Genomic DNA, 26,152 nt, shown 5'->3' with positions numbered 1-26,152 from the left:
ATTGTGGAATTCTCTACCACAAATGGTAGTTACTACAGGGAGTATGGCTACTTTTAAAAGACTCTTGGATGTACATCTCAAGGATCAAAACCAGTGGCGGAGCCAGAGGGTTAGCTGGGGTGTCAATTGACACCCCAGAAAAAGTCCCTGCCACCCCTGTTGCCACCCCGATCCAGGCTGGCAGCGGAGGAATCACAGGCAGTGGTGGGATGGGATCAGCCGGTTCGCAGAACCGGCTGATCCCTCTAAGCTGGCGGCCAGGGTCAGGGAGCAGCAGAACAGTGCGTCCCGAAGCCGAGCCCGCCCATTCTGTGACAATAGCGAATGAAAATTCGCTATTGTCACATGGATCCTCCTCCGGCCAATCAGGGAGCGGGTCCTCCCGCTTCCTGATTGGCCGAATGGCAAATGCCGTGCCATTGGTCGAGGAGGCGCCGGCGGGAGGACTGAGAAGATGCAGGGAGCCGCGGACCGATGATAAGCTGCTGTGATGACCGTCCGTCCGTGAGGTAAGTAAGCCGGTCTCATGGGGGGGGGGGGGGACGACGCTGGCACTCTGCAATGATTGCGGGCAAATGCTGTGGCACTCTGCAATAATCATTGGGGGCATTGCTGTCTCACTGCAATAATCATTGGGGGCATTTCTGTGGCACTCTGCAATAATCATTGGGGGCATTGCTTTCTCACTGCAATAATCATTGGGGGCATTTCTGTGGCACTCTGCAATAATCATTGGGGGCATTGCTGTCTCACTGCAATAATCATTGGGGGCAAGGCTGTCTCACTGCAATAATCATTGGGGGCAAGGCTGTCTCACTCTGCAATAATCATTGGGGGCATTGCTGTCTCACTCTGCAATAATCATTGGGGGCATTGCTGTCTCACTGCAATAATCATTGGGGGCATTTCTGTGGCACTCTGCAATAATCATTGGGGGCAAGGCTGTCTCACTGCAATAATCATTGGGGGCATTTCTGTGGCACTCTGCAATAATCATTGGGGGCATTGCTGTGGCACTCTGCAATAATCATTGGGGGCAAGACTGTCTCACTGCAATAATCATTGGGGGCATTGCTGTCTCACTGCAATAATCATTGGGGGCATTTCTGTGGCACTCTGCAATAATCATTGGGGGCATTGCTGTCTCACTCTGCAATAATCATTGGGGGCAAGGCTGTCTCACTGCAATAATCATTGGGGGCATTGCTGTCTCACTGCAATAATCATTGGGGGCATTGCTGTCTCACTGCAATAATCATTGGGGGCATTTCTGTGGCACTCTGCAATAATCATTGGGGGCATTGCTGTGGCACTCTGCAATAATCATTGGGGGCAAGGCTGTCTCACTGCAATAATCATTGGGGGCAAGGCTGTCTCACTGCAATAATCATTGGGGGCAAGGCTGTCTCACTCTGCAATAATCATTGGGGGCAAGGCTGTCTCACTCTGCAATAATCATTGGGGGCATTGCTGTCTCACTCTGCAATAATCATTGGGGGCAAGGCTGTCTCACTCTGCAATAATCATTGGGGGCATTGCTGTCTCACTCTGCAATAATCATTGGGGGCATTGCTGTCTCACTCTGCAATAATCATTGGGGGCAAGGCTGTGGCACTCTGCAATAATCATTGGGGGCATTTCTGTGGCACTCTGCAATAATCATTGGGGGCATTGCTGTGGCACTCTGCAATAATCATTGGGGGCATTGCTGTGGCACTCTGCAATAATCATTGGGGGCATTGCTGTGGCACTCTGCAATAATCATTGGGGGCATTGCTGTCTCACTCTGCAATAATCATTGGGGGCAAGGCTGTGGCACTCTGCAATAATCATTGGGGGCATTGCTGTGGCACTCTGCAATAATCATTGGGGGCAAGGCTGTGGCACTCTGCAATAATCATTGGGGGCATTGCTGTGGCACTCTGCAATAATCATTGGGGGCATTGCTGTGGCACTCTGCAATAATCATTGGGGGCAAACCTGTATCCTCTGATCGCCACCTGTATCCTGTCTGTATCCTCTGATCACCACCACCTGTATCCTGTCTTTACTAGTAATGGCAGCGATCATTAGAGGGACTGCGACATTGCGGTGGACGAATCTGACACTAAATTACACTTTGTATATTGACCCCCCAAAATAATACCTAGCCACCCCTTTGCCACCCCTGTTTTAAAAGTCTAGCTCCGCCACTGATCAAAACATTCAGGGGTATGTGAAATAATTGCGTCCACACACACCTACACAGGCTGAACTGGATGGACTATAGTCTTTATTCAACCTCAACTACTATGTAACTATGTTGCTATGTAACTATGTAACATCAGAGCTGCACACAATGCCTGTGATTGTGCTGTCATAAACAGGGCAGATCATAAGCAAAATGCACAAAGCCGGCCAGAGAAGCCCTTTGCCTTATGACTGCTGTAGTAGCCAAATGTTTACATTTTACTATATAAAATGTATTTTTTGTGAAACTTTTCTATAACAAAATTGCTAACAGGCAGTTTTTTTATGCAGAAAAGACATATGGACCCTTTCACATGAGCTTTTTGATAAGGTCCACCTATCGATTTTTAAGGTGGACCTAATCGGAAGTTCCATGCAGATTGATCAGGTCCTAAACTTGACCGATTGGAGGTAGCCTGTAGTGACATCTGTCTGCCCATAGAGCTGTCACAGGTCTCCAGGCACAGACTGGACGGGCATGTATGTGAAAACACTGATATCGGTCCTGTTTGGCTCCGATTTAGCAGGGAATCTCCTGATCGAAGCAGACTCAGCTCATTGTGATAGGAGCCTAGGTCTCTTCTGCATTAATGTTTCTTATCTGCCTGTCTGAGCTGTACACTGAGCTGCACATGTGCATGCGTAGGAGCGATATCATCTTGGTCTGGCCAATGAAAACAGCTGAAGATCAAAACCCTGAGGAAGACCGACTGAAGATGTCAAGAGCCAGTGAAGCAGCCCTGAGACACCGCAGCACTGGAGTGGAGGGCAGTATAGTTCTGCTTTAAGTGTTTACATTGAAGAACCCTCCTCTTTCTTTCACAAAGCAGGAAGGAGGATTTTTATTAGTGACCTAATGAATAAAAGGTAGGCAGCAGCAGCTTAATTCGTTTGTGGGATTGTTTTTTTTTCTGTTTTTGTATTTTTGTTACCTAGATGGAGTTTGAGGTAACTGGATGTAAAGAGATGCACATCCATGTACTTTCCCCTAACCCTAGACTAGCACGGAGCTGAATGGAATGCCTGAGTAAAAGGGCCCTAGGGCTCCATTTACACCAAGGCGGTAGAATCGCCATGATTCTGCCCACAATCCCGAATCACTGCAAAACTTAGGACCTGCTTCGATCCCTTACTTTCAATTGCACCCCAATTGTGGCGCGGTTTTGCAGTAATTGTCGCCCGATAAATCAATGTAAATTGCCGCAAACAGAATTGAAGGGAGGCCTGTCGCCCAAAAGAAGTTCTCTGTTAGTCGACAGGTGTCCTGCGATTCTGTTTGTACGATTTTACCACAATTCATCTCTCAGTATGGGGCCTCTCATTTGGGAGAGGTTCCGCATCCTGTTTGCAGCTCATGAATCTGAAGCTTTGTTCACACCATGGCGTTCCGGATCATGGGCAGAATCGCTGCAATTGTGGCCGCAATCCCGGATTGCCACAAAACGCTGGACGCGCTAGCATTCCCTGTTAGGCTTCGTTCACACCATGGCGTTTTTGGGCGACAGGCGCCCCGCGATTCTGTATGCACGGTTTTACTGCGATTCGTCAGGTGACACTTTTGGGAAAACGGCACTGCGATTGAGGTTCCATTGAAAGTAAGGGGGATCGTGAGTGTATCCTGGGTTTTGCAGTGATTCAGGATCACAGGCAGAATCACAGCAAATCCGCCTGTAAACCGAAACGCCATAGTGTGAACGGAGCCTGAGATTCGTGAGCTGCAAATAGAACCTTACCAAAAATGAGAGGGCCCCATACTGAGCGATGTGTGGGAGCACGTTCCAATAGATTCAAAAGGGTCAGTTCCCAAAGAGGTGCTGGACCAAGGATTCTGGACAGGTGGATAAAACTTGATTACTGAACCTAGGCAGCTCTGCCAAAAACCCAGTTTCCCCCAGATAATGAAGGGCCTCCACTAGAAACTCCACAAGAAATCAACACACAGAACACCAGGTCTTAATAAGCATTTTATTGTTAATAAAATTAAAATCACAATAAAACAAAAGACAACCACCACATTTTGTGGACAATATTTACTGGCACAAGTCTATAGAGACTTTCAGTGTTTTATGTCCAATACATCTGAGGTTTTTGGAAAATAGGATTCACTCCGGTAACATTATCCCCTTTGTCAGTGAGCAGTGGCTGCAGGGGAAAGGAGTGAGCGCTCGACAACAGCCGTGACATCACTCACAGGTTCCCATGATCCAGCCATTGAAGGCGCTCCATTCTTTCCCCTCCAGTCACTGCTCACTGACTGACACAAAGAAGCTAGAGTGAACTAAATATAGGTAAGTATACATACCTTTTTTTTTTTTTTTACACAGATTAGGCAGTATAAGTAGCAGGAGGTGACATTTTTAAGACTAGTTATTGTTAGGCTGGACTTCTACTTTAAAGCGGAACTAAACCCTCCTACCCTATTCAGTACCGGTGCACTGATATGAAAATTCCAGTGCTGAAACTTCAGGATACACTTGGTCGAAAAACCGAAGTGGACAGTTTTAAAAAAAATTGTTTTAAATGTATTAATGTGGCTGGCTATTTTGCATTGAAGCAGGGGTCAAGTCCTGGGGAAAAAAGTGTGGGAACTCACCCAAGATACACCCGCGCCCCCCCCAAAAAAAAAATTTACGCTCATATATTTCACAGAAAATACAATGCAATATTTATTGTAAGGGGTGTGAGGGTGGCACGAGAATGCAAATGTGCAGTGGACTCACTGCTCCACTTACCTGGCACCTCTGAAATCGAAGTCCCCGGGCCTGCTCCTTGTGTGCTGGCTGTGTCTGGCTCCTCTGCTGCGTGCTGCTGCCTCGCCTTACCGGTGACTCCACTGATGCTGTCCACACACTCTGGGCCTTCAAGTGCTTAAACATGAAACATTCGTGACAAATTGGCCAAATAAACACATAAACATTAAATATTCCTGACAAAGGGCATCAGTCACGATTCACAAATATTTAATGTTTCTGCATTTGAAGGCCCAGAGTGTGTGCAGACATCATCAGCGGAGTCACCGGTAAGGCGAGGCAGCAGCACGCAGCAGAGGAGCCAGACACAGCCAGCACACAAGGAGCAGGCCTGTGGACATCAATTTTATAAGTGGCAGGTAAGGTAAGTGGAGCAGTTCAGCTGTAAAATTCTGTCAGCATGTCAGCCACATTGTCATTTTCAGGGGTGTGTGAGTCACACACCCCTGAAAATAACAATGTGGTTGACATGCTGACAGAATTTTACAGTGTGAGGTACAGTATGAGAGGCAAATGTGCAGTGAGTGGACTGTGGAGACTCACTGCTCCAGTGACTCACCTCCCAGGCAGGCTGCCACACAGCCACAGTGCCACTTTCTAAAGCAAGCCTGCTCCTCTGACTGCTGCAGTTTTCTTCTGGCAGTGTGAGTCCACAATCCACTCACTGCACATTTGCCTCTCATACCAACCTTACACTGTAAAATTCTGTCAGCATGTCAGCCACACTGTCATTTTCAGGGGTGTGTGAGCACACACACCCCTGAAAATGACAATGTGGCTGACATGCTGACAGAATTTTACAGTGTGTGAGGGACAGTGGCTGACATGCTGACAGAATTTTACAGTGTGAGGGACAGTATGGGAGGCAAATGTGCAGTGAGTGGTCTGTGGAGACTCACTGCTCCTGTGACTCACCTCCCAGGCAGGCTGCCACAGTGCCACTGCTAAAACCGGCCTGCTCCTCTGACTGCTGGATTTTTCTTCTTCTGGATGCTGTGGATATGCTGCTGCTCTCTGTCTCTGCTGCCGGCTGCCTTCTTCTCCTTGCCTCGCCTCACTCACCGCCGCGCCTCACCAAGCCATCATCAATTCAATGATCCAGTCAGGCCACGCCCACGCCTGTCCATTCAGCGCGCACTCTAGGCCTGGGCTGGGCCTGTGACTGGCTGGTGGTTCTTGTTGCTGGGCAGCTGACTCTCCTGCTCGTGACGTCATCCGCTGTGCGCTTCCCCCTCCGCCGGCCTGTTTGCAGAGAGAGGCGCCGCGATCGGTGAGACGCTGCGGCTGCCTGCACTGCACTGTAAGCTCTGGCTGGCCTGGTCCTGCAGGAGGTCGGAGGAGCAATGGGAACGGCGTTCCCGCTGTGGAAATAGTGCGGGGATGCCGTTCCCATGCGTTCCCGCAGGACTCGACCCCTGCATTGAAGTCAATAAGATGCAATTTTGCATTGAAGTCAATGGAACGTGATTTTGCATTGAAGTCAATGGGGCACAATTTTGCATTGAAGTCAATGGACTGCAATTTCACATTGAAGTCAATGGGCCGTGATTTTGCATTAAAGTCAATTGGACGCAGCATGTCTTTATTGGAACCTTTTATTATTTTTTTTCTATCGGCAAGAGTCAAATAACCCTATTTTTGATCGCTATATCGGAGCATCACTACTTTTCAGCCAAGGAAGCTGCAGTCCTAGCCTTTATTTGATCTGCAGCTGCCAATGTGCTGCACATGTGATCAGTTATGACACCAGCCATTTGATAGATTGTCAGTTTGGTTGAGAACACAAGCAAATGTGATAGTTAGCATTCCGGGCATGCTAGAAATAGAACTGTTTTTTTAAACCGTTAAATCGATGGGTTTAGTTCCGCTTTAACTGTTTTCCAAACAATTACATTCAAGGAATGCCATGAAAAACTGTCAGTATTGCTTGTGCTCTCAACAGAACTGTCAAGCCATTAAATTGTTGGTGTCATAACTGATCACATGCAGCACCATGGCAACTGAGGATCAAAAAGAGTTTGAAGAACAAAATCCTGAGGAAGACTGAAGACAGCAGCTTCCTTGGCTATAAAGGATAGGAGGTATTTCCACTTTAAAGTGGCTGAAACCCTTACATATACCCAATAAAGTAACTGGCCTTGGGTGATACACCGAAATTAAACAAATCTTGCTACATACCGTAAGTTGTACTTGTTTATTTGCAGCCCTCTCTTACCCAGGGATGTTCAAAGTGCAGATTTTATGCAGCTTGTCTGAGCTATCAGAAAGCAGGGGGCAGGGATCTAAAGTTACACTGTGCCGAACTTAGTGATTGCTGATTGGAGGGAAGGGACACACCCTCTTCACACATGAACAGAGCTGGGCCAGTCAATCACAGGATGTGTGCTGGGGGTCCCTCCCCCTCACCTTTTTTCGCTTGATATCAGGAAAACTTGTCAGAAGTGACTCACGTGGATAGCAGAGGAACCAGGCAGCAGTGCACTTAGTGGACACACTATATAGGGATATACGCTATACTATTAAAAGTATTGGGACGCCTGCCTTTACACGCACATAAACTTTATTGGCATCCCAGTCTTAGTCCATAGGGTTCAATATTGAGTTGGCCCGCCCTTTGCAGCTATAACAGCTTCAACCCTTCTGGGAAGGCTGTCAACAAGGTTTAGGAGTGTGTCTATGGGAATGTTTGACCATTCTTCCAGAAACGCATCTGTGAGGTCAGGCACTGGTGTTGGATGAGAAGGCCTGGCTCGCAGTCTTTGCTCTAATTCATCCCAAAATTTAGAACTCTGTGCAGGCCAGTCAAGTTCCTCCTCCCCAAACTCGCTCATCCATGTCTTTCCATGGACCTTGCTTTTTGCACTGGTGTGCAGTCATGTTGGAACAGGAAGGTGCCATCCCCAAACTTTTCCCACAAAGTTGGGAGCATGAAATTGTCCAAAATGTCACAACAATATCCCCTCTCCACCAAATGCTTTGGACCAGTGCACAAAGCAAGGTCCATAGAAACATGGATGAGAAAGTTTGGGGTGGAGGAACGTGACTGGCCTGCACAGAGTCCTTACTTCAACCTGATCTTATTCATCCCAAAGGTGTTCTATCAGGTTGAAGTAAGGACTCTGTGCAGGCCAGTCAAGTTCCTCCACCCCAAACTTGCTCATCCATGTCTCTATGGACCTTGCTTTGTGCACTGGTCCAAATTGTTTGGTGGAGAGGGGATTATGTTGTGGGGTTGTTTTTCAGGGGTTTGGCTTGGCTCCTTAGTTCCAGTGAAGGGAACACTTAAGGCATCAGCATGGCAAGACATTTTGGTCAATTTCATGCTCCCAACTTTGTGGGGACAGTTTGGGGATGGCACCTTCCTGTTGACTGCGCACCAGTGCAGAAAGCAAGGTCCATAAAGACACGGATGAGTGAATTTGGGGAAGAGGACTTGACTGGCCTGCACATAGTCCTACATTTCGGGATGAAATAGACTGCGAGCCAGGCCTTCTTGTCCAACATCAGTGCCTGACCTCACAAATGCGCTTCTGGAAGAATGGTCAAACATTCCCATAGACACACTCCTAAACCTTGTGGACAGCCTTCCCAGAAGAGTTGAAGTTGTTATAGCTGCAGAGGGTGGGTCAAATCAATATTGAACCTTACTGACTAAGACTGGGATGCCATTAAAGTTCATGTGTGTGTAAAGGCAGGCGTCCCAATACTTTTGGTAATATAGTGTACATTCTTCATATTTCATTTCTGAGGGTTGCAATCACTTTAAGGCAGCCTTTCTCAACCTTTTCAACACAGAGGAAACCTTGAAATAAATTTCTGGTCTTGGGGAACCCCTGCTAAAAATTAAAAATCTATAACTCATGACACATTAGTGTGACAGTCAGTGGGAAGAATGCTCCTTACTCTTGTCATCGTTGGGAAGAATTACCCCCCTTACAGATAGCTAAAAGGAACAATGCTGTCATTGGGAACTTATCGAAGAGGCAGAAATTGCCCATTTCTCAAGGAACCCCTAGCAACCTCAGGAGGAACCTTAGGATTGCACGGAACCCTGCTTGCTAAACCCTGCTTTAAGGCAAAAAAATTGCACTTTTCCACTGGAAGTACTGGTTCGGCTCAACCCGGCACTGCTTGGCCCAGCTCTGCTTTTCCACTGTGTAGTACGAGTTGGCACGTTTCAGCGCTGTATAGGCTATACTCTGCTCGGTTTTCTTTTCCACTGCGTAGTAAGCGGGTGGGATTACAACGATTCTCTGACCAATCAGTGGCTAGTAGTGACAAACAATCAATGCTGCATGCAAAGGATTGTGGGATATGGTATAGGTACGGCCCGCTTGGAACCCCAACCGAGGTGGTACTGTTTAAGGGAGCCATACCATGTAGTGGAAAAGCGCCGCTGTACCAAAACTGTACCGAACCGTTCTAACGCGTACCATGCGGTGGAAAAGCATCAAACCGAGCCGTACCATGCAGTGGAAAAACATCAAACCGAGCCGTACCATGCAGTGGAAAAATGCGACACTGAGCCGTGCCATGCAGTGTAAAAACGCGACACCGAGCCGTTCCATGCATGGAAAAGCGCCAATGTGCTGTCTCTGTCACTTGGGGGTTTGGTCACCATCAGGGGCCACCCCTTGTGTCCTACTCGTGAATGGTCAGAGATCAAGATCTCTACTGTGTCCTGAAGAGCATTGCTCCAGTACAGGTGTCCTTTGTGACAATGAAATAAGAATAGTGGAAGGAGTTCACTCAGCACCTGAACCCCTCCCCCTCCATAGTGATCATACAATATGTGACTAATGATGATGAGTAAAGACCGGTACAGCAGGATGTAATGGAAGGAGGTCTGCTGATCTGCACACTTGTCATTGATCAGCTGCCTGGGTGAATAGGATAATGACTTCCTATGAGAAGAAGGTTGCAGTTACAGATGATGTCACCCTCTGACACCTCTACAGAGCCCAGTGTCATAGAGGTCCCCTGCACCGTACTCCTTATCAGCTCTCCCCTCCTCCTCTCCCCGTGACTGGACCCGGCTTATCCCTGGACCTGCCCGGCAGCTGCCACGTTTCAGTGGTGACGTCAGCCCAAGCCAGCAGATTCCGCTAGAGGGAGCCGGAGCTACCCCTCCAGGAACCAGGACAAGGAGAGGGAGGGGCCGCTCGCAGGGGAGGGGTGAGGGTTTTCGCTGCGCAGGCGCGGAATACCCGCGGCTCTCTGGGAAATGAAGTTTTCCCCGCCCCTCTACCATAACTTAGGGACGGTGCGCACGGGCGCTGTAGGACTACATCTCCCAGGGTACAGCGCGAGGCCGGCCTTCTGTCGCCAGTGCGAAGCCTTCCTGAGTTGGAGGATTCACTATTTCCTGGTTTGGGCCGGCAGCCATTTTGGGGTTACAGAGAGCTCGGGCTTGAGGCTGCTGTGCTGGTATTTGGGGGGTTCCTGGGCTGCTGGGGGGAATAAATAGTTCTTATTATTAGATAGTAGGTTTGTCGCTGGAACCTTCCGTGGAGGTCCGGTCTGCCGGTTTAGTTTTCATTCGTCCCCTGGACCCGGGTTTGCTTGGCGAGGCGGTGGGTCTCCGGTGTTCGGTGTGTTGTGATTCTGCAGAAGCGGTGGAGAGAGCAGTGACATGTCCAGCATGAATCCCGAGTAGTAAGTATGATGGTGGGGGGGACATCCGGGACCAGGCCGGGGGAGGCCTCAGTCTGTTACCTGCCCTGTCATTGTCACTGGAGGGAGGGGAGACAATCCTACACACACAGCTACTTCTCACATACTAACATGTGCTGTGCACATACAGCCAGGACCATTGTCACCAGGCTAGACAGCTGTGGAGGGACTACAAGTCCCAGCATGTCCTGACCCCAGTGTCTGCAGAGGGGTGCTGGTACTTGTAGTTCTTCTACACCATAAATCCCAGCTCTGCCCAAGACTTTGCCAGGATTTCCTGATGTACTCCTCCCTTCATTTCCTGTATGTCAGATCCCCCTCCATGGAGATGGTTTATTCCTTCCTGTACCCCCCTCATATCTCACCCCTATACCCTGTCTGTATGTCAGATCCCCCTCCATGGAGATGGTTTATTCCTTCCTGTACCCCCTTATATCTCACCCCCTATACCCTGTCTGTATGTCTTACCCCCCTCCATGGAGATGGTTTATTCCTTCCTGTACCCCCCTCATATATCACCCCTATACCCTGTCTGTATGTCATCCCCTTCCATTGAGATGGTTTATTCCTTCCTGTACCCCTCATATCTCACCCCCTATACCCTGCCTGTATGACAGATTCCCCTCCATGGAGATGGTTTATTCCTTCCTGTACTCCCCTCATATCTCACCCCCTATACCCTGTCTGTATGTCACCCCCCTCCATGGAGATGGTTTATTCCTTCCTGTACCCCTCATATCTCACCCCCTATACCCTGCCTGTATGACAGATTCCCCTCCATGGAGATGGTTTATTCCTTCCTGTACCCCCTCATATCTCACCCCCTACACCCTGCCTGTATGACAGATTCCCCTCCATGGAGATGGTTTATTCCTTCCTGTACCCCCTCATATCTCACCCCCTATACCCTGTCTGTATGTCAGTTCCCCCCTCCATGGAGATGGTTTATTCCTTTCTGTACCCCCTCATATCTCACCCCCTATACCCTGTCTGTATGTCACCCCCCTCCATGGAGATGGTTTATTCCTTCCTGTACCCCTCATATCTCACCCCCTATACCCTGCCTGTATGACAGATTCCCCTCCATGGAGATGGTTTATTCCTTCCTGTACCCCCTCATATCTCACCCCCTACACCCTGCCTGTATGTCAGATTCCCCTCCATGGAGATGGTTTATTCCTTCCTGTACCCCCTCATATCTCACCCCCTATACCCCATCTGTATGTCAGATCCCCCCTCCATGGAGATGGTTTATTCCTTTCTGTACCCCCTCATATCTCACCCCCTATACCCTGTCTGTATGTCAGATCCCCCTCCATGGAGATGGTTTATTCCTTCCTGTACCCCCTCATATCTCACCCCTATACCCCGTCTGTATGTCAGATCCCCCTCCATAGAGATGGTTTATTCCTTCCTGTACCCCTCATATCTCACCCCCTATACCCTGTCTGTATGTCAGATCCCCCTCCATAGAGATGGTTTATTCCTTCCTGTACCCCTCATATCTCACCCCCTATACCCTGTCTGTATGTCGAATCCCCAGTATGGCAGCATGTGTCTGACCTCTCACACAAAGACATGGCAATCAGCACCTCTTCTGAATCATCAGAATCTTGTGTCCTAGGCTGTTCTATAACCTCTTGTGTCACTTCTATAGCTATCGTACAGTATCTTACCTCTATGGCCATCTTCTAGGTTACATCTATGGCAAACTTAAAGGGTCTTGTGTCTATGGCCATCTTATGGCATCCTGTGACTGTGTTACCATCTTATAGCATCTTATGTCTAAGACCATCGTTAAGGTTACATCTATGACCATCCTATCCTATCCAACAGCTTTTTCCATCCTATAGAATCTTAGATCTATGGCTACAACTATAGCTACCTTATAAGATGACCATAGATGTTAGATGCTATAATATTGCTATAGACCTTATTAAGCCCACGTTCACATTGGTCTGATTTGATGTGTCAAATTGGAGCTACGGCACTGTCCAAATCTGTGCCACGCCGACTTTGCGGGCTACACGTCCCAAAAGTAGTTTCTGCTCTACTTTTGGCGAACTTTGTGGATGGATTTCAATAGACATTTATGCAGGAACCGGCACAGATGTCTGTGAAACCCTGAAGTAGGATTGAAAATGCCAGTCTGAAATAGTTCTCAATAGTTTCAAACCCGCCTCAGTGTGAACCTAGGTTGAATGCGGTTAGTTGACCATAGACCTAAGATGACCATAGCCGTTAAATGTTATAAGATGTCCATAGATGTTAGACGCTATAATATCGTAGGTCTGTGGCCACTTATAACGCAGGAGTAGGCAACCTTGACACCCCAGCTGTTGTGAAACTACCAATCCCGTCATGCCCCTGCTTCCTCTAGGAGTCATACCTGTGGATGTCAGAACCCTGTCATGCCTCATGGGATTTGTAGTTTCACAATAGCTGGAGATCTGAGGTTGTCTACGTCTGTTATAGCATATCTGAAGCCAAACACTTGTGCTTAGTTGTAGTTTTGGATAGAGCTTGGAATATTTAGAACACCTGTCAGATTTTTTTTTTTCTGTAGGTAAAGATTTACTCTGTACTTTTCCTGTGACAACTTTCACTGAAATTGAGGAAACATGCTACATTTTGAGCTGTCACCAGAACAGAAATAAAGGGGGGAAAAAAGTGACAATTCTCTCAGGAACATTGAAGATTTCCTCACTTCCTTTTGTGTATAGAAGACAGGAAGTTAAAAGAAATCTGCCTAATGGAAGACATAGACCCAAATAAAACTGGGTTTTTATTGATTTACTATCCTAAACGAAAAGGGGGGGGGGGTTTACACATAAAGCAGTTCTATAACTGCCTGAGGGGACAGCACCTCCCAGTCCTGTATAGGATGGCAGCTCTGGATCCACTGGGCTTGCAAGTATAGTTATACATTATAGCAAGAAGACGAGGTTAAGGGCATGTTAACTGTTCTTTGGCTTGGAGGGTGAAGTCCCTATGTAAGGAGCCTCCAGGTTTTGAGACATGACAAGAACCAGCAAGTCCTGCCAGCTGGTGTAAAGCTGGTCATTCTGGCACTTGTAGTTTCTCAGTAGGCTGAGTTTTGTCAGGCTGAGAGCATAAGCTTTCCATCTTCATATTGGGTCAGTCTTTTTTCCTTTTATACAGTTGTATTTTACTGTTAAAGTGGTTGTAAACCTCAGAATTAGAAAAAAACAAACAAACACCTGAAAGATAAACACATAATATGCTAGTATGCATTCCATACTAGCTCATTATGAAATACCTTAGAACGAAGCCCTCACAAGTGCCGACCACTCACCTCTCTCACGGGTGACATGTTCGGTCGCCCTTCTTCTGGGTTTGCGGCGTCCGGCCATCTGATTGGCTGGAGCCGCGATGACGTCACTCCCACGCGTGCGCGCAGGAGCTGACGTTCACGGCACAGGGCTCTGAAGGAACGGCCCGAGCGCATGTGCCAGCGATGTCACATATAAAGTAAATATCTCCTAAATGGTACATGTTTAGGAGATATTTACAGTACCTATAGGTAAGTCTTATCCTAGGCTTACCTATAGGTACAAGTTACAGAGGAGGGTTTACTTTTTAATAGGCCATACTTTATCATCTTTCCTTTTTACCTGTTGTCATAGTCACTGCTTTGTTTTGCCTGATGGAAGCCATTGATGCTTATCAATTAAGATGTGTGCTTTTTTTTTTTTTTTACAATTGTACAGTATTTGAACTGCTTGGGTAAGAGATTGATTAGCAATTGTTCTTTGTAATAATTAGGGCAGTATAGAATCATTTCTATCTTTTAGAGGCCTTAGGCCTTCCTGCTGCTGAGCACATATAAGTGGTTGCACATTTTTCCAGTAGTCCAACAGCACCAGTGCTTGTAGCTTGGCCAGAGACGTCTTTATTGTAAGCCGTGTTAAAAGACCAACACCACCTTTCTAATCTGGTGTCCATATCCGTTGGACATTGGCATCAGCCTGCGATGCTTTGGGCCTTTGAAGTATAAGAATACAATTCATCCTATGTCTCTTACAGACTTTTTATGTAATTGTCATTTATTTGTACGGCCTGATGAAAATCATTTTTTTCAATTAACACATATGCTACACTTGCCTGCTCCGTGCAGTGGTTTTGCAATGAGCATCCCTGATCCTCCTGCTCTGGGATCCCCTGCTGTCTCTCCAGGCTCCTCCCCCCTTTCTGAGTGCCTCATAGAAAACCACTTGCTATGGGGGCACTCCTCTGTGTGTCCATTTACAGACACAGCGTGGCTCAGCCTTGCCACCTGCTCTCTTCTCATAGGCTTTGACTGGCAGTAGCAAATGGCTCCCACTGCTGTCTCTATGTCCAGTGAAGGGGAGGGAACAGCTGCTCTCGGGCACAGCGTTTCATCATAATCGGGCTCAGGTAAGTATTTTTTTTTTTTTTTCCTTAAAGTGTAATTTCACCTTTTACAGATAATCCGTAAGGTGAATTTACACTGCACCCCCTCACCATCCCCCCAGGTCCCGCTGTATCAGAATCTTGCTATCCACCACAGCCGGGCGCCGCTTCACCGGTCCAGGGTTTTGAAATCCCCTCCGCTTAATCTCCTATCCATACCTCTCAGCGTGTATGGGTGTAGGAGGCATTTTAATTGGTCACATGGATGGTGCTGACCAATCAGGCTCTGTCTAGCCCGTCCTGTAAGTGCTGGAGGAGAGAAATCTCGATCGGTGAAGCAGCGCCTCGGGGCCTGATGGCAGGGATAGCGGGACTGGGGGGGGGGGGGGCGGTCAGTGTAAGTTCACTTTACGGGTTTTCTGTGAATGTGTACTTGCCTTTTAATGCAGAGAATGCATTGAGGTTAAAAAAAATAAAATAAAATAAAAAAGAAGTCTGCCTTTACAACCCTATTGCACACCAGGTCCTGCACTGCCTTTGTCTTGCCAGACTTCATTGGGAGCCAGCTGTCTCTTCTGTGTCCTTGTAGCCACCCCCTGATGACACATTGCTGGTTCCTTCCTCCAGAGTGCTGTATACTTCATCTGATTCCTTCTGGGTTATCTAATGCAGGAGAAGGCTTGAGTTCTTGTCTAGAGGAGAATGGGGGCAGAGTGGACCATGAATACAAAAATAGGCAAAAGGGTTCTTCAAAAAGCCTCCACCCTTTTTTTTTTTTTAACGCTATTAAATATAACAAAAGTGCAGAAACATTTTGAAGACGTGTCGTATTGAGAAGGAGAAGCTATACAATAGCCAAAGAGTTATTTTGGAGGAAAGGTCCGCTTTAAGTTTACTTAAAGGCAATGTCACCATGCAAGCCTCTTGGTGGTGACTACATGCCCTAGGATGACCTGATGAAGTTCTATTGGTGGTGGCTACATGCCGTAGGATGACCTGATGAAGTTCTCTTGGTGGTGGCTACATGCCCTAGGATGACCTGATGAAGTTCTATTGGTGGTGGCTACATGCCGTAGGATGACCTGATGAAGTTCTATTGGTGGTGGCTACATGCCGTAGGATGACCTGATGAAGTTCTCTTGGTGGTGGCTACATGCCCTAGGATGACCTGATGAAGTTCTCTTGGTGGTGGCTACATGCCCTAGGATGACCTGATGAAGTTCTCTTGGTGGTGGCTACATGCCCTAGGATGACCTGATGAAGTTCTCTTGGTGGTGGCTACATGCCCTGGCAGGGATGACCTAATGAAGTTGATGTCTTTTTGGAGACCTGCAGCATTCCCCATGTGTAGCGTAGACTAGGTTAATTGGCAGTGAAACATTAGGCCTCATGCTGCTCTGTCCTTTTTGATAAGATTTCTTCTGTTTCTTCTGTTATAATTGAAGCATCTACATGATCCATAAGTTGTGTAAGGTGGGCCTTTACTCGATCAGTAGCTGTGGAATGGTGGAAGATGATAGCTGTCTAATAGGTTTTGGGTGGTGGTGCCACCAAAGTAAGATCTTTTCTCATTGTAGAGAACGATAAACAGGAAAATGCCCACTGTTCACAAGTATCATGTGAAACCTCTTCCCCAGCCTCACCCACCTTGATTCTGGCCTGGGCTGCGAGGTGATGGTGTATTTTAGTATGAGTTAATTATACCTTACATGTTTCGTAATTGCAATTTCTAGTACCTGATGTTAGCTGTCTGGGTTCTAAATTGATCACTATAGATTGAGCTATCACCATGGACTGAAATATTGAGCCACAAAAGGATCTATCTAGCAGAAAGACAAAATGGAAACAGAAAGCAAACCGTTTTTTCAGTTTCAGACGTCAGCATGATGATGTAGGCTTTGTATCTACAGGAAGTGGCAGTCCTATTACAGGGATTTATATTGGGTCTGTAAATACTCTGCAGGACTGGGGGTTTTCTGTTTTCACATTGTTCATTCGGTGAAGATAGAGGTAGACGGTTTGCTGTTGCTAATGTGTCCTCTGTGGGCTGTGAATGAATCCATAGCCAGCCTTCTGTTTAGCAACGAGTCATATGTGTGTCACATGATTCTTACAAAACACACATTACTGGGGGTTTCGCAATCTGCTGCCTGGAGCTGCCGTTATCACTTCCTTTCTGAAATCTGGGGACATTTAGACACTATTAGGGGACTATGCCATAGAGTAATTTATCTTCATTTATTGCAGTATTTTGTTTTAGCTGTGTTCTGTGAAGCGAACCTTTCAGGTTCCAGTATGCAGCAGTTTTAGTAACTCTAGAGCAAGGGTTAGTTGAGTTCACCATTCCTCTTCAGCTTGTTTTTTTCAGACCAGCAGAACACGATTTTTCCATCCACCATTTTTTAACCAGCCAGATACATTAGGGTTATTTTTTCAGGGTTGTTTATTTCAGTTTAGAACTGAAACAAATAACAAATCATAAAAAGCCAGTATGAACTGTTCCTGTATATCAAGTAAAAAAATGTTTCCAAAAGTTTAGGCTCCTGCTATTTTGGTAGTAAATTTGGACTTTTGTTCATTTGGATTATTTCCCATTTACCTTATGCTTTGATTAACCACTTACTGCCCAGGCGAATTTTCAACTTTTAATACTTGGAATGACTATTGCCCGGTCATGCAACATTGAACCCCAACAACATTTTTATCATCCTTGCTTAAAACCTCACTGGGGTTTTTTTTTTTTTTTTTTTGCTAAACAAATAAAATAACAATTTTTGAAAAAAAAGTTTTTCTTAGTTTGTTATAAAATTTTGTAAATAAGTAATTTTCTTAAGTCATCTTCCAGGACAGCCCATGAGACCTAGGGCTCTTCATGGGCTGTCCTGGAAGACTCTCAGAAAAGGAGTTACGGTAAAGCTGGATACACACTATACAATTGTCTTTAGATTTTTTCCTTTAGATTTACCAAAACCATATAATATGAGGTAAAACCTAAACACTTTAAATTAGTATGCAGTCAGGCAGGCCCTTGCACTACATAGTTGAAGGTAAATCGAATGCCTCGTACACACGTTCAGATAATCGTACGAAAAAACTCGCTTTCGACCTGGTTGCACGATAATCTGATCGTTAGTACACTGCTTTCGACAGCCGATCACAACAGTTCGTCCAACAAAATCCGAAGGGACAAACAGGAAAACTTCTGTCGTACGATAGCCTAGCGAACGACAATCGTGTAATCAGTACACTCTGCGTCCGCTAAAGATCGTTTGACAAACACCGTGCATGATCGGAAACAGCGACATAACCCACGCATGTCACGCGCATGTGACGTATGTGACATCACTTTCCAAGACGTAGCTACGCATTCAGGTTGCTTTCACACAATCGTACGACAGAAATCATATGGTTAGTACACATGGTTGAATTCAACATTTTGTAGCATGCTACTTTACTCGAACAATATGTCGTACGATTATCTGAACGCGTGTACGAGGCATAAAGGAAATATATCAACAAAAGTTGTATAGTGTGTATCCAGCCTTAAGCCTCATACACATGCCACAAATTTCCGCTGACCGGTCGTCCGTCTTTTGTCCAGAGTGGTGTCTGTTGGTTGGAATGTGCTCTAGACTGCACACAAATTTTCCCGTAAGACAGAATTCTACTTCAGAAGTGATGTTATGTGTTGGATTGCTTTGTATGTGTTCTTTCTCTCTGAGCATGCCCAGTCTTGCTCATAAGATTTTTCCCCATCGAAATCTGTACTAATGAGACGAAAATCGGACATGTTTTGACGGAGGACAAAAATTTTAATCCCTGCACACCAGGATTTTGTCAGCCGAAAAGTTGGAGTCGGCTTTCGAAAGCACCATACTAACAAGCCGAAAAATTGGCAGATCGGTCGTCGGACGAAATTTCCCGGCCAAATTTTTTATCGTGTGAACGGTACTTTAGTCTAACTCGGCTTTTTCTCTTTCACTGGTGGGTGGACAATGATGATCAGTGTAGATGTCCCCTGTGTGGATTTGCCAGTTTTTGGCTCTCTTCTCAACGCGAGGCGAGAATTGTCTATAACCGGCAAATCCTGTTTATGCAGTAATCCAGCTGTAACTGGACACAGCTGATCACGTGGGGAGAAGCCGCCATGATTGGTTGTTTACCCCGATCACAGGTCACTGCCAGTGTGCTGGAAGCGCAAGCATAGGAGGACGTTATATGACGGCCTCCTGACAAAGTGCGGCCGTGCTGTAGCAGTCATTCGGCTATAGTGTGGTCAAGTAATTGGGTTCTGGATTCACATTAGCCATAGTCCTGATCGAGTAATTTTAGATTTGGCAAAAACAAAACTTTTAGGGGTAATATATGCAAATGAAAGCTGGCTGCCCACTGCAGAGCACACATTGCCATTATTCCCTGGAAATAAATCCAGAAACTCTGATTGGGACAACAGCTGTTTTTTCTTTTTGCTGAGCATTTCTTTTTTGTTTTCTTCAGTGCCATTAGTTGGGTTCTGCCGCCTTCTGTATAGAAACTAGACCACATTATTGTAGTCAGCTGGGGGATAAGTTGATTGCATGTTTTACTTCATGTCACATGGATTGTTGCTAATTTTCTCTGTCAGATGACGGACAGCTTTCTGTGTTATAGAATTGTAAAAGAATTCTGTAGTATTTCTAGCAAACCACAAAAATATATGCTTTTTTTATTTTTTGGTTTTCACTCTGAATGAGATAGTGACTTGTAATTTGTATGTCCCTAGGCCTTTTCCCCACATTGCATTCTACATTTAGGAAGTTTTCATCAGAAGCCTACAATCCATATATAAAAAGGCTAATTGCCCCTATGCTCACCCCTTTTACATGCTATATTGGAATAATGTTTTAGAAAGCTACAATGTATTAATGTTCTCTAAGAGCCCGTTCACACTGGGGCGACCTGTCAGGCGATCTGGTCGCCTGACAGGTCGCCTGCCATAGAGAAGCTGTGGACCCGTTCTAATAGGAGCGACACAAGTGGCTCCGACTTAGAAAAATGGTCCGGAGCTTCTTTGGGGCGACCTGGAGCGACCTGCATTGACTTCAATGTTATGAAGTCCATGCCGGCCGCTCCGAGGTCGCGGTGCGAACTGTGTGCCGTGACCTATGAGGTCGTCCCGGCAAGTCGGATCGCCCCAGTGTGAACGGGGTCTAAAGCTGGCTACACACAATGAGAAAAACTGAAAAAAAAAAAATTAAATATGAGGCATGATCGTTTTTATTTTTTTTTTTTTTTTGTATGCTCTGCACACAACTTTTAATAACTGATTTGGACTTTCCAAATGAAAATTTTTGAAGGGATAAACTCCAAAATTTTTCTAGAACAGAACTAATGATTTTCATTTAATGTGTACTGTGTTCGTACAAGAAAAATCAGATATGAAAGACTGCGCTTGATGAGAAACAATAAACCAAAAAAAAGCCTCTGTCATACAAACATTTTTGTACAATTCGTAATCAACCTGCTGTGAACATTAAAAAAAAAACCAGGCCATCGTTCGTCCGATTTTTTTTTTTTTTTTCTTTTTGGCCCCTTTAACACTTGTGCGACTTCGACTGGGCTTATAATGTCTTTTACTCAAAACGCATCAAAATCATGCCAAAAGTAGTGCAGGAACTACTTTGAAGTCGGTGCGACTTCAAGTCGCACAGATATGAATGGGGCTCATTGGAAATAATGGACAACGACTTGTTATGCGATTTTTGCAGTCCCAAATCGCATGACAAGTCGCACAAGTGTGAAAGGGGCCTTAGTGTATACTGGGCTTCAGATCCAGAGCAAATTAGAATTCCTAGTTATGAGATATGCCCTATATGTCGTCAGTTTCTGAAGACTGATCATTAGCCGCAAATATTTTGGTTATTCAATTTTGCAGTTGTAAACTGAAAGGATGCACAAATCATTTTGAACTGCTTTGGTTGTAATGAAAGGTCTGCAAAGAAGCCCTGGTTGTCTTTCCGATCCAAGTTAGACATATGTAAAATGAAGAAACTGAAATGTTCGCAAGGCCAAAGCTGTGTTTAACGTTGACACGAAAATGCATAACACGACATGATAAAATTTATGATTTGATAAATAGATTTGTAAACTGAAAACTTGCATGGTGCCCTTTTATACAAGTTTGCAGAGTGCTCCTTTTTATTCCAGGATGCTGCTGTGCAGAGGGAGGAATCCTTCAACAGAAAACCTAGAAGTCATGCTTTGCTGCACTTTGATGGTGACATTTTAGTTCCATTTTTCCAAATGCTGTAGGAACATATGCGGTCTCCTTTTATACTTAATACCTCTGCAGCCAGAGTCTGCTTGTGTGTCACCTGTGTAGTTGTCCTTGCTGTGTTTTTTCAATTCGATCTAGTACGGTTGAACTGATTCAGTTTCTTTACTAGCAAGTACCTAAAACTTTGCAATCCAATTTGAGCCCATACAAAATGGTTGGGCACAAATTGCTCTGCAAAGAATCGCGTGTGATTTGAGCAGGAGTGCTGTGCCATTCCTGTCTGAATCGCTAGCGGTTTTACCTCACTGCTCCTGTGTGAACCCAGGCTGAAGCCATTGTGACAAGCCTGGGCTCACACAGAAGCTGTCGGGGGAAACCGCATGCGCATTCCTGTTCAAATCACATGCGATTCTTTGCAGTACGATTTGAGCTGATTCATTTTGTATGGGCTCAAAATCGCACTGCCAAGGTATTTGTTTCAGGTATCGGAGCATTTAGATGAGTATGGATACTTTTGCAAATGCATAGTATTAGCACCAATGCCATTATTGATATCGGTGCAAACCAATGTCTAGTTTGATATGGCATTACCATTGAGCTTTCAAAGTACCCATATAGCTCTAGCTGCAAATATCAGTTGGGGATGCTAGTAGAGCTCCATTTTCTTCCCATTCAGGTACATCCAAAATATCAGGCCTCCTAACCTATATCAGTATATACAATATAAAGTTATTGAAAGTCCCAGCAGCTCCTCCAATATGTTTTAAGTCCAGGAGGCCTCTTTCACATATGTCCGTATATCACCCCATCTGTTTGCGGATGATGTACGGACATAATGCATGTCAATGGGATTGCGGATGTCAGTGGATGACCATCCGCTGACATCCGATTTGCGTCCTTTCAGTTCTGTTCCGTTTTTTTGGAATGGAACAGAACCCTATTTTTCTTCCGTTTAAAACAGAAAGGACGCAAAATCGGATGTCAGCGGTGTCATCCGCTGACATCCGCAATCCCATAGACATACATTATGTCCGTATATCATCCGCAAACGGATGGGATGATATGCGGACATATGGACCGGATGACACAAGTGTCATCCTTGTCCGTAAAAAATAAATAAATGCCGCAGCGGACGAAATAAACTGAGCGACTGTGTGAAAGAAGCCTAAATGGGTTTAATGGGAGAGGCTAATTTAACCTACTTCTTGGAAACATGAAAATTAAACATGTCGGCCAATGAAATTTGTTGCATGCCTTGCTTTTTCGATGAAGCACAACTGAAAAGTCAGGTATAAACAAGGATACTTTCTTTGTTGGATTTTTTTCTACCATTACCTTGCTTTTTCACTTTGCCAGTGACTTAAAAAGTAAAGCGTTGCAGTTCAGTTACTACATGCTCCTAGGATATTGGGGTGTAGGTACAGTAACTCTGATCGGAGTTTGGAAGTATCCTATATTCGCACCCAAAATTGTCAGATATTTATTGCACTCTCACAAGGGCCTGGAACTTCTTAAATAGAAGTCACCAGTCGGTTTTCTTTGTCTGGAATGCTAAACTTGGGCTTTCTCGGACAAGTTGTATTTATTTTTATTTTTTAAGTCCTTTTTAAGTTATGTTCAGGTATTGCTTCCACCCTTTTTTTTGTTTTTTAGAGCTATTTTTATTATTTTATTTGTGTTTACCTCTGTCCCATGGTGTGCCTCTGCTTCTAAAATTCCCCTTGTAGCAGAGAAGCAGTAAAACTGCATTAAGTTAGCACACTAACAAGCCCATTGTTCAATCCATGCCAGAAGGTGGATGGTGGTAAATGATATTGCTTTTGAATAATTTGAAATAGAAATGCAGCAGGAAAGACTGGCCTGTTGCCTAGCAGTGCTCTGCTGAGCTTCTAATACTTTGCTGTTGTTTTGCAGCCTGCATTTTAAAAATGTTAAGTGCTTTGTGTAAGGCGAAGGTTCAGAGTTCCTCTGTTCCTCAGCTACATGTTGTGCCTTTAATGCATTATTGATGAAATAAGTGACATGTTACACCTTCTCAGACTTTGTACACTGTGTGCATCATCGGTATGTTTTCAGAAATATCTAAAACTGACTTGTAGATATAGATTATCTTATTCTTCACAGTATCCTCTGATGGTGTTTTCAGGATTTCTTTAGCAATTGCAGACATAGAGCTGGGACTTATTTTGTAGAATTTATCAGTGTTTTGGTTTTTAAATGATTTAGTGATCAAGATACCCATAGACTAGCTCTACAAAAAAAAAAATTAATAAATTATGCCCAAGCCAGCTGATTTTGACATACTGTCAGTCAGTATATCATTGATTACCAGATGGCATTCCTCCTGCCTAGAGCACCAGTACAGATTAGTGAGGGTTTCTTTGTTGCTGCATCCTTCCTTTTCATTTGCATGCAGTGAGAAGCTTATGTTTTGCTCAGCACTTTTTGATATTGAACCATGCAGATGTCAGGGATGCATGTTGAGTGCTCCATTATGCTGGGATAGATCTAGATGGCAGAATGTGGAATCCAAATGTCTATGCAGTGTTTACCTAGTTGGACAGTGGATTTAAAGTAAAGCAGACCTGTAAGAAATCTAAATGTATAATGACCTGCAGCTTTGTAGAGTTCACATGTTAACATTTTGACTTGTTTAACCACTTCTGGACTGGCAGATTTTCTCCTAATGACCAGGCCATATTTTATGATTTGGCACTGCGTTAGGTTAACGGACAATAGCTCGATGTGACGCTGTACTTAAATAAAATTAATGTCCTTTCTCTAGCGCTCATTGACAGACGTAGTCCTCGGTGATACACCACCTTCGGGTTATGTTGCCTCCACAGGAGCAGGACTAGACAGGAAATTAAAAAGCTCTGGCCACACCCTAGGGGCAGTCCCAGAGGGTATATCCTCTCTCTCACTGCCTCAGCAAATCAGTTATTTTCTGTCTAGTTAGGAGTAAGGACCTAGATACCTTGCTGGGATCTTAGGTCCTGGCAAGAATTTTTTTCTTAAAGGATTTTTTAGACAGCTTTTTTTCTCCAGTGTTCCTGTGAGATCTTCAAGCAAGAAAGCTGAACTGGGCGACGGGCTGGATGTTGAGATCCGGTGGTCACCCCAGTTCAGCCTACGAGCGCGTGCAGGCCATAGCTCCGCGCTGGGTCGGCCGCGACAAAGTCCCATTAAAAGGACTGAACCCGCGAGTTAAACGTCTCGCTGAAACGCCAAAGACCATGAGTCACGGCGTCCGTATCGGTCGACAGCCCTCCCGCCCCGGTGGAGAGGGGTACTGTCAGGAGTTGGTGCCCGCCTGGTTCCGGTATGGTGAGTAGCATGTTCCCCCTTTTTTCCCTGACGGGTTTTGTGGTGAACGCGGGCCCCTCTCTGTATGGTAAGAAAGAGTCCTTTCTATCCTATAACATGTCACAAATCCTCCTACTTTGAGTGTGATTTTATGTGTGCAAAAGCCAGGAGGCTTGGTTTGGGAGCTAACAATCTATTGTATACATGTTTAAAAGATGTAATCTGTGGCATTCTGGGAATCTTATGGGTTAAGTATAAGCTACCTACCAGTCAGAAGCCACGGACATGTAGACAGCCTTCCTAATCAGATCTCCAGCTATTAGCAGGCCTCCCGAACGGCCATGCGGTCCGCCAGGGCCGGTACCGCCAACCACGCCATATCCCCATGCAGAGAGAGTGTTGTGTGCCCTGCAGCACACCGCTATTCAGTATAGGCCGCCGCCATTTTTTTTGCTGGATCGCACGAGCCGCCATTTTGGCGTAGCCACGTGTCTCCAGCATGGGGGCGGCCATGTTTGAGGTGATCCTACACCTCGTGGAGCTTGGGGGAGGCGCCGGAAGGCGTGCAGAGGGGCGGAGCCGCCTCCTTTCTTCCTGGGCAGCCAGCCAAAAGACTTCCTGTTTGTCAAGACAGCGCTGTAAGCTGTTGCAGTTTAACTCTGAGCATCAAGTGGTGAGCCTGGGGGTCTATCTCTCTCTCTCTCTCGATCGATAGGGATCCCTAGCAGGTAACACTAAGGGGCTTTTTGTGGCGCTGGGGGTCAGAAAAAAAAAAAAAAAAAAAAAAAAAAAAAAAAAAAAAAAGTTTTTTTCCTTACTTTTGAATTATATTATCCAGGAAGTAACTGGAGATATTATGGACCCTGCCACACATATTCCCCCACCTGTTTCCCTCGAGGGGGCCTCGGGACCCGCCGGTGCACAGAGTATAGAGTCATTTACAGCAATTTTGGAGTCTATGGTGGCTCGGGTGGAGGCGGCCTGTCAGGGATGGGGGTCAAGGAAGCGACCCCCGCCTACCCCTATACTATCTGACACCTCTGACTCAGATTCAGAGATGGTCACGGCAGTTGCAGGTTCCTCTGCAAGGGCTGTTATCCCAGGTAAAGCCCCCTCAGACAGTGAGGAGGACGCTTCTTCTCTTGCTATAATTCAGGAAGAAGCATTGGTGGACGCACTAGTTGTGGCAGTGCAAGAAACCTTAAAACTTGAGGCTTTACCGGCAGAGGCAACTGAAACAGAGAGGCCTTTTGGGACTAATAAGCCCATCAAGACGGCGAAGGCTTTTCCTGTACCTAAATGTTTTGGTAATCAGATTAAAGGAGAATGGGAGCATTCTAAACGTACCTTTACTATTTCCAAGCGTATTGCTAGACGCTATCCGTTTGAGGAATCCATCATTAAGAAATGGACGGTACCACCAGTCGTGGATCCGCCTATTTCCAGGCTGAATAAAGCCACGGTTATTCCAGTGGAGGACACTTCGTCCTTTAAGGATCCGGTGGATCGAAAGATAGAAGCAGAGTCCCGCACTATCTTTTCT

At 45.7% G+C, this 26,152-nt stretch overlaps 1 protein-coding gene across 1 annotated transcript in view; it reads left to right on the top strand.

Moving 5' to 3' along the window:
* The first annotated feature begins 10,342 nt into the window (after positions 1 to 10,342).
* Positions 10,343 to 26,152, top strand: part of RAB1A (RAB1A, member RAS oncogene family) — a 113,281-nt gene continuing 97,471 nt past the window's right edge. The window contains exon 1 of the mRNA XM_082249755.1: positions 10,343 to 10,634. Within this exon, the coding sequence (XP_082105881.1) occupies positions 10,612 to 10,634 (23 nt within the window). The 5' untranslated portion in view covers positions 10,343 to 10,611. The remainder of the gene's footprint in view (positions 10,635 to 26,152) is intronic.

The sequence above is a fragment of the Pelophylax lessonae genome (assembly GCF_965119305.1).
Source record: "Pelophylax lessonae genome assembly, chromosome: 3".
Lineage (NCBI taxonomy): Eukaryota > Metazoa > Chordata > Amphibia > Anura > Ranidae > Pelophylax > Pelophylax lessonae.
This window is presented reverse-complemented; position numbering and strand designations above follow the sequence as displayed.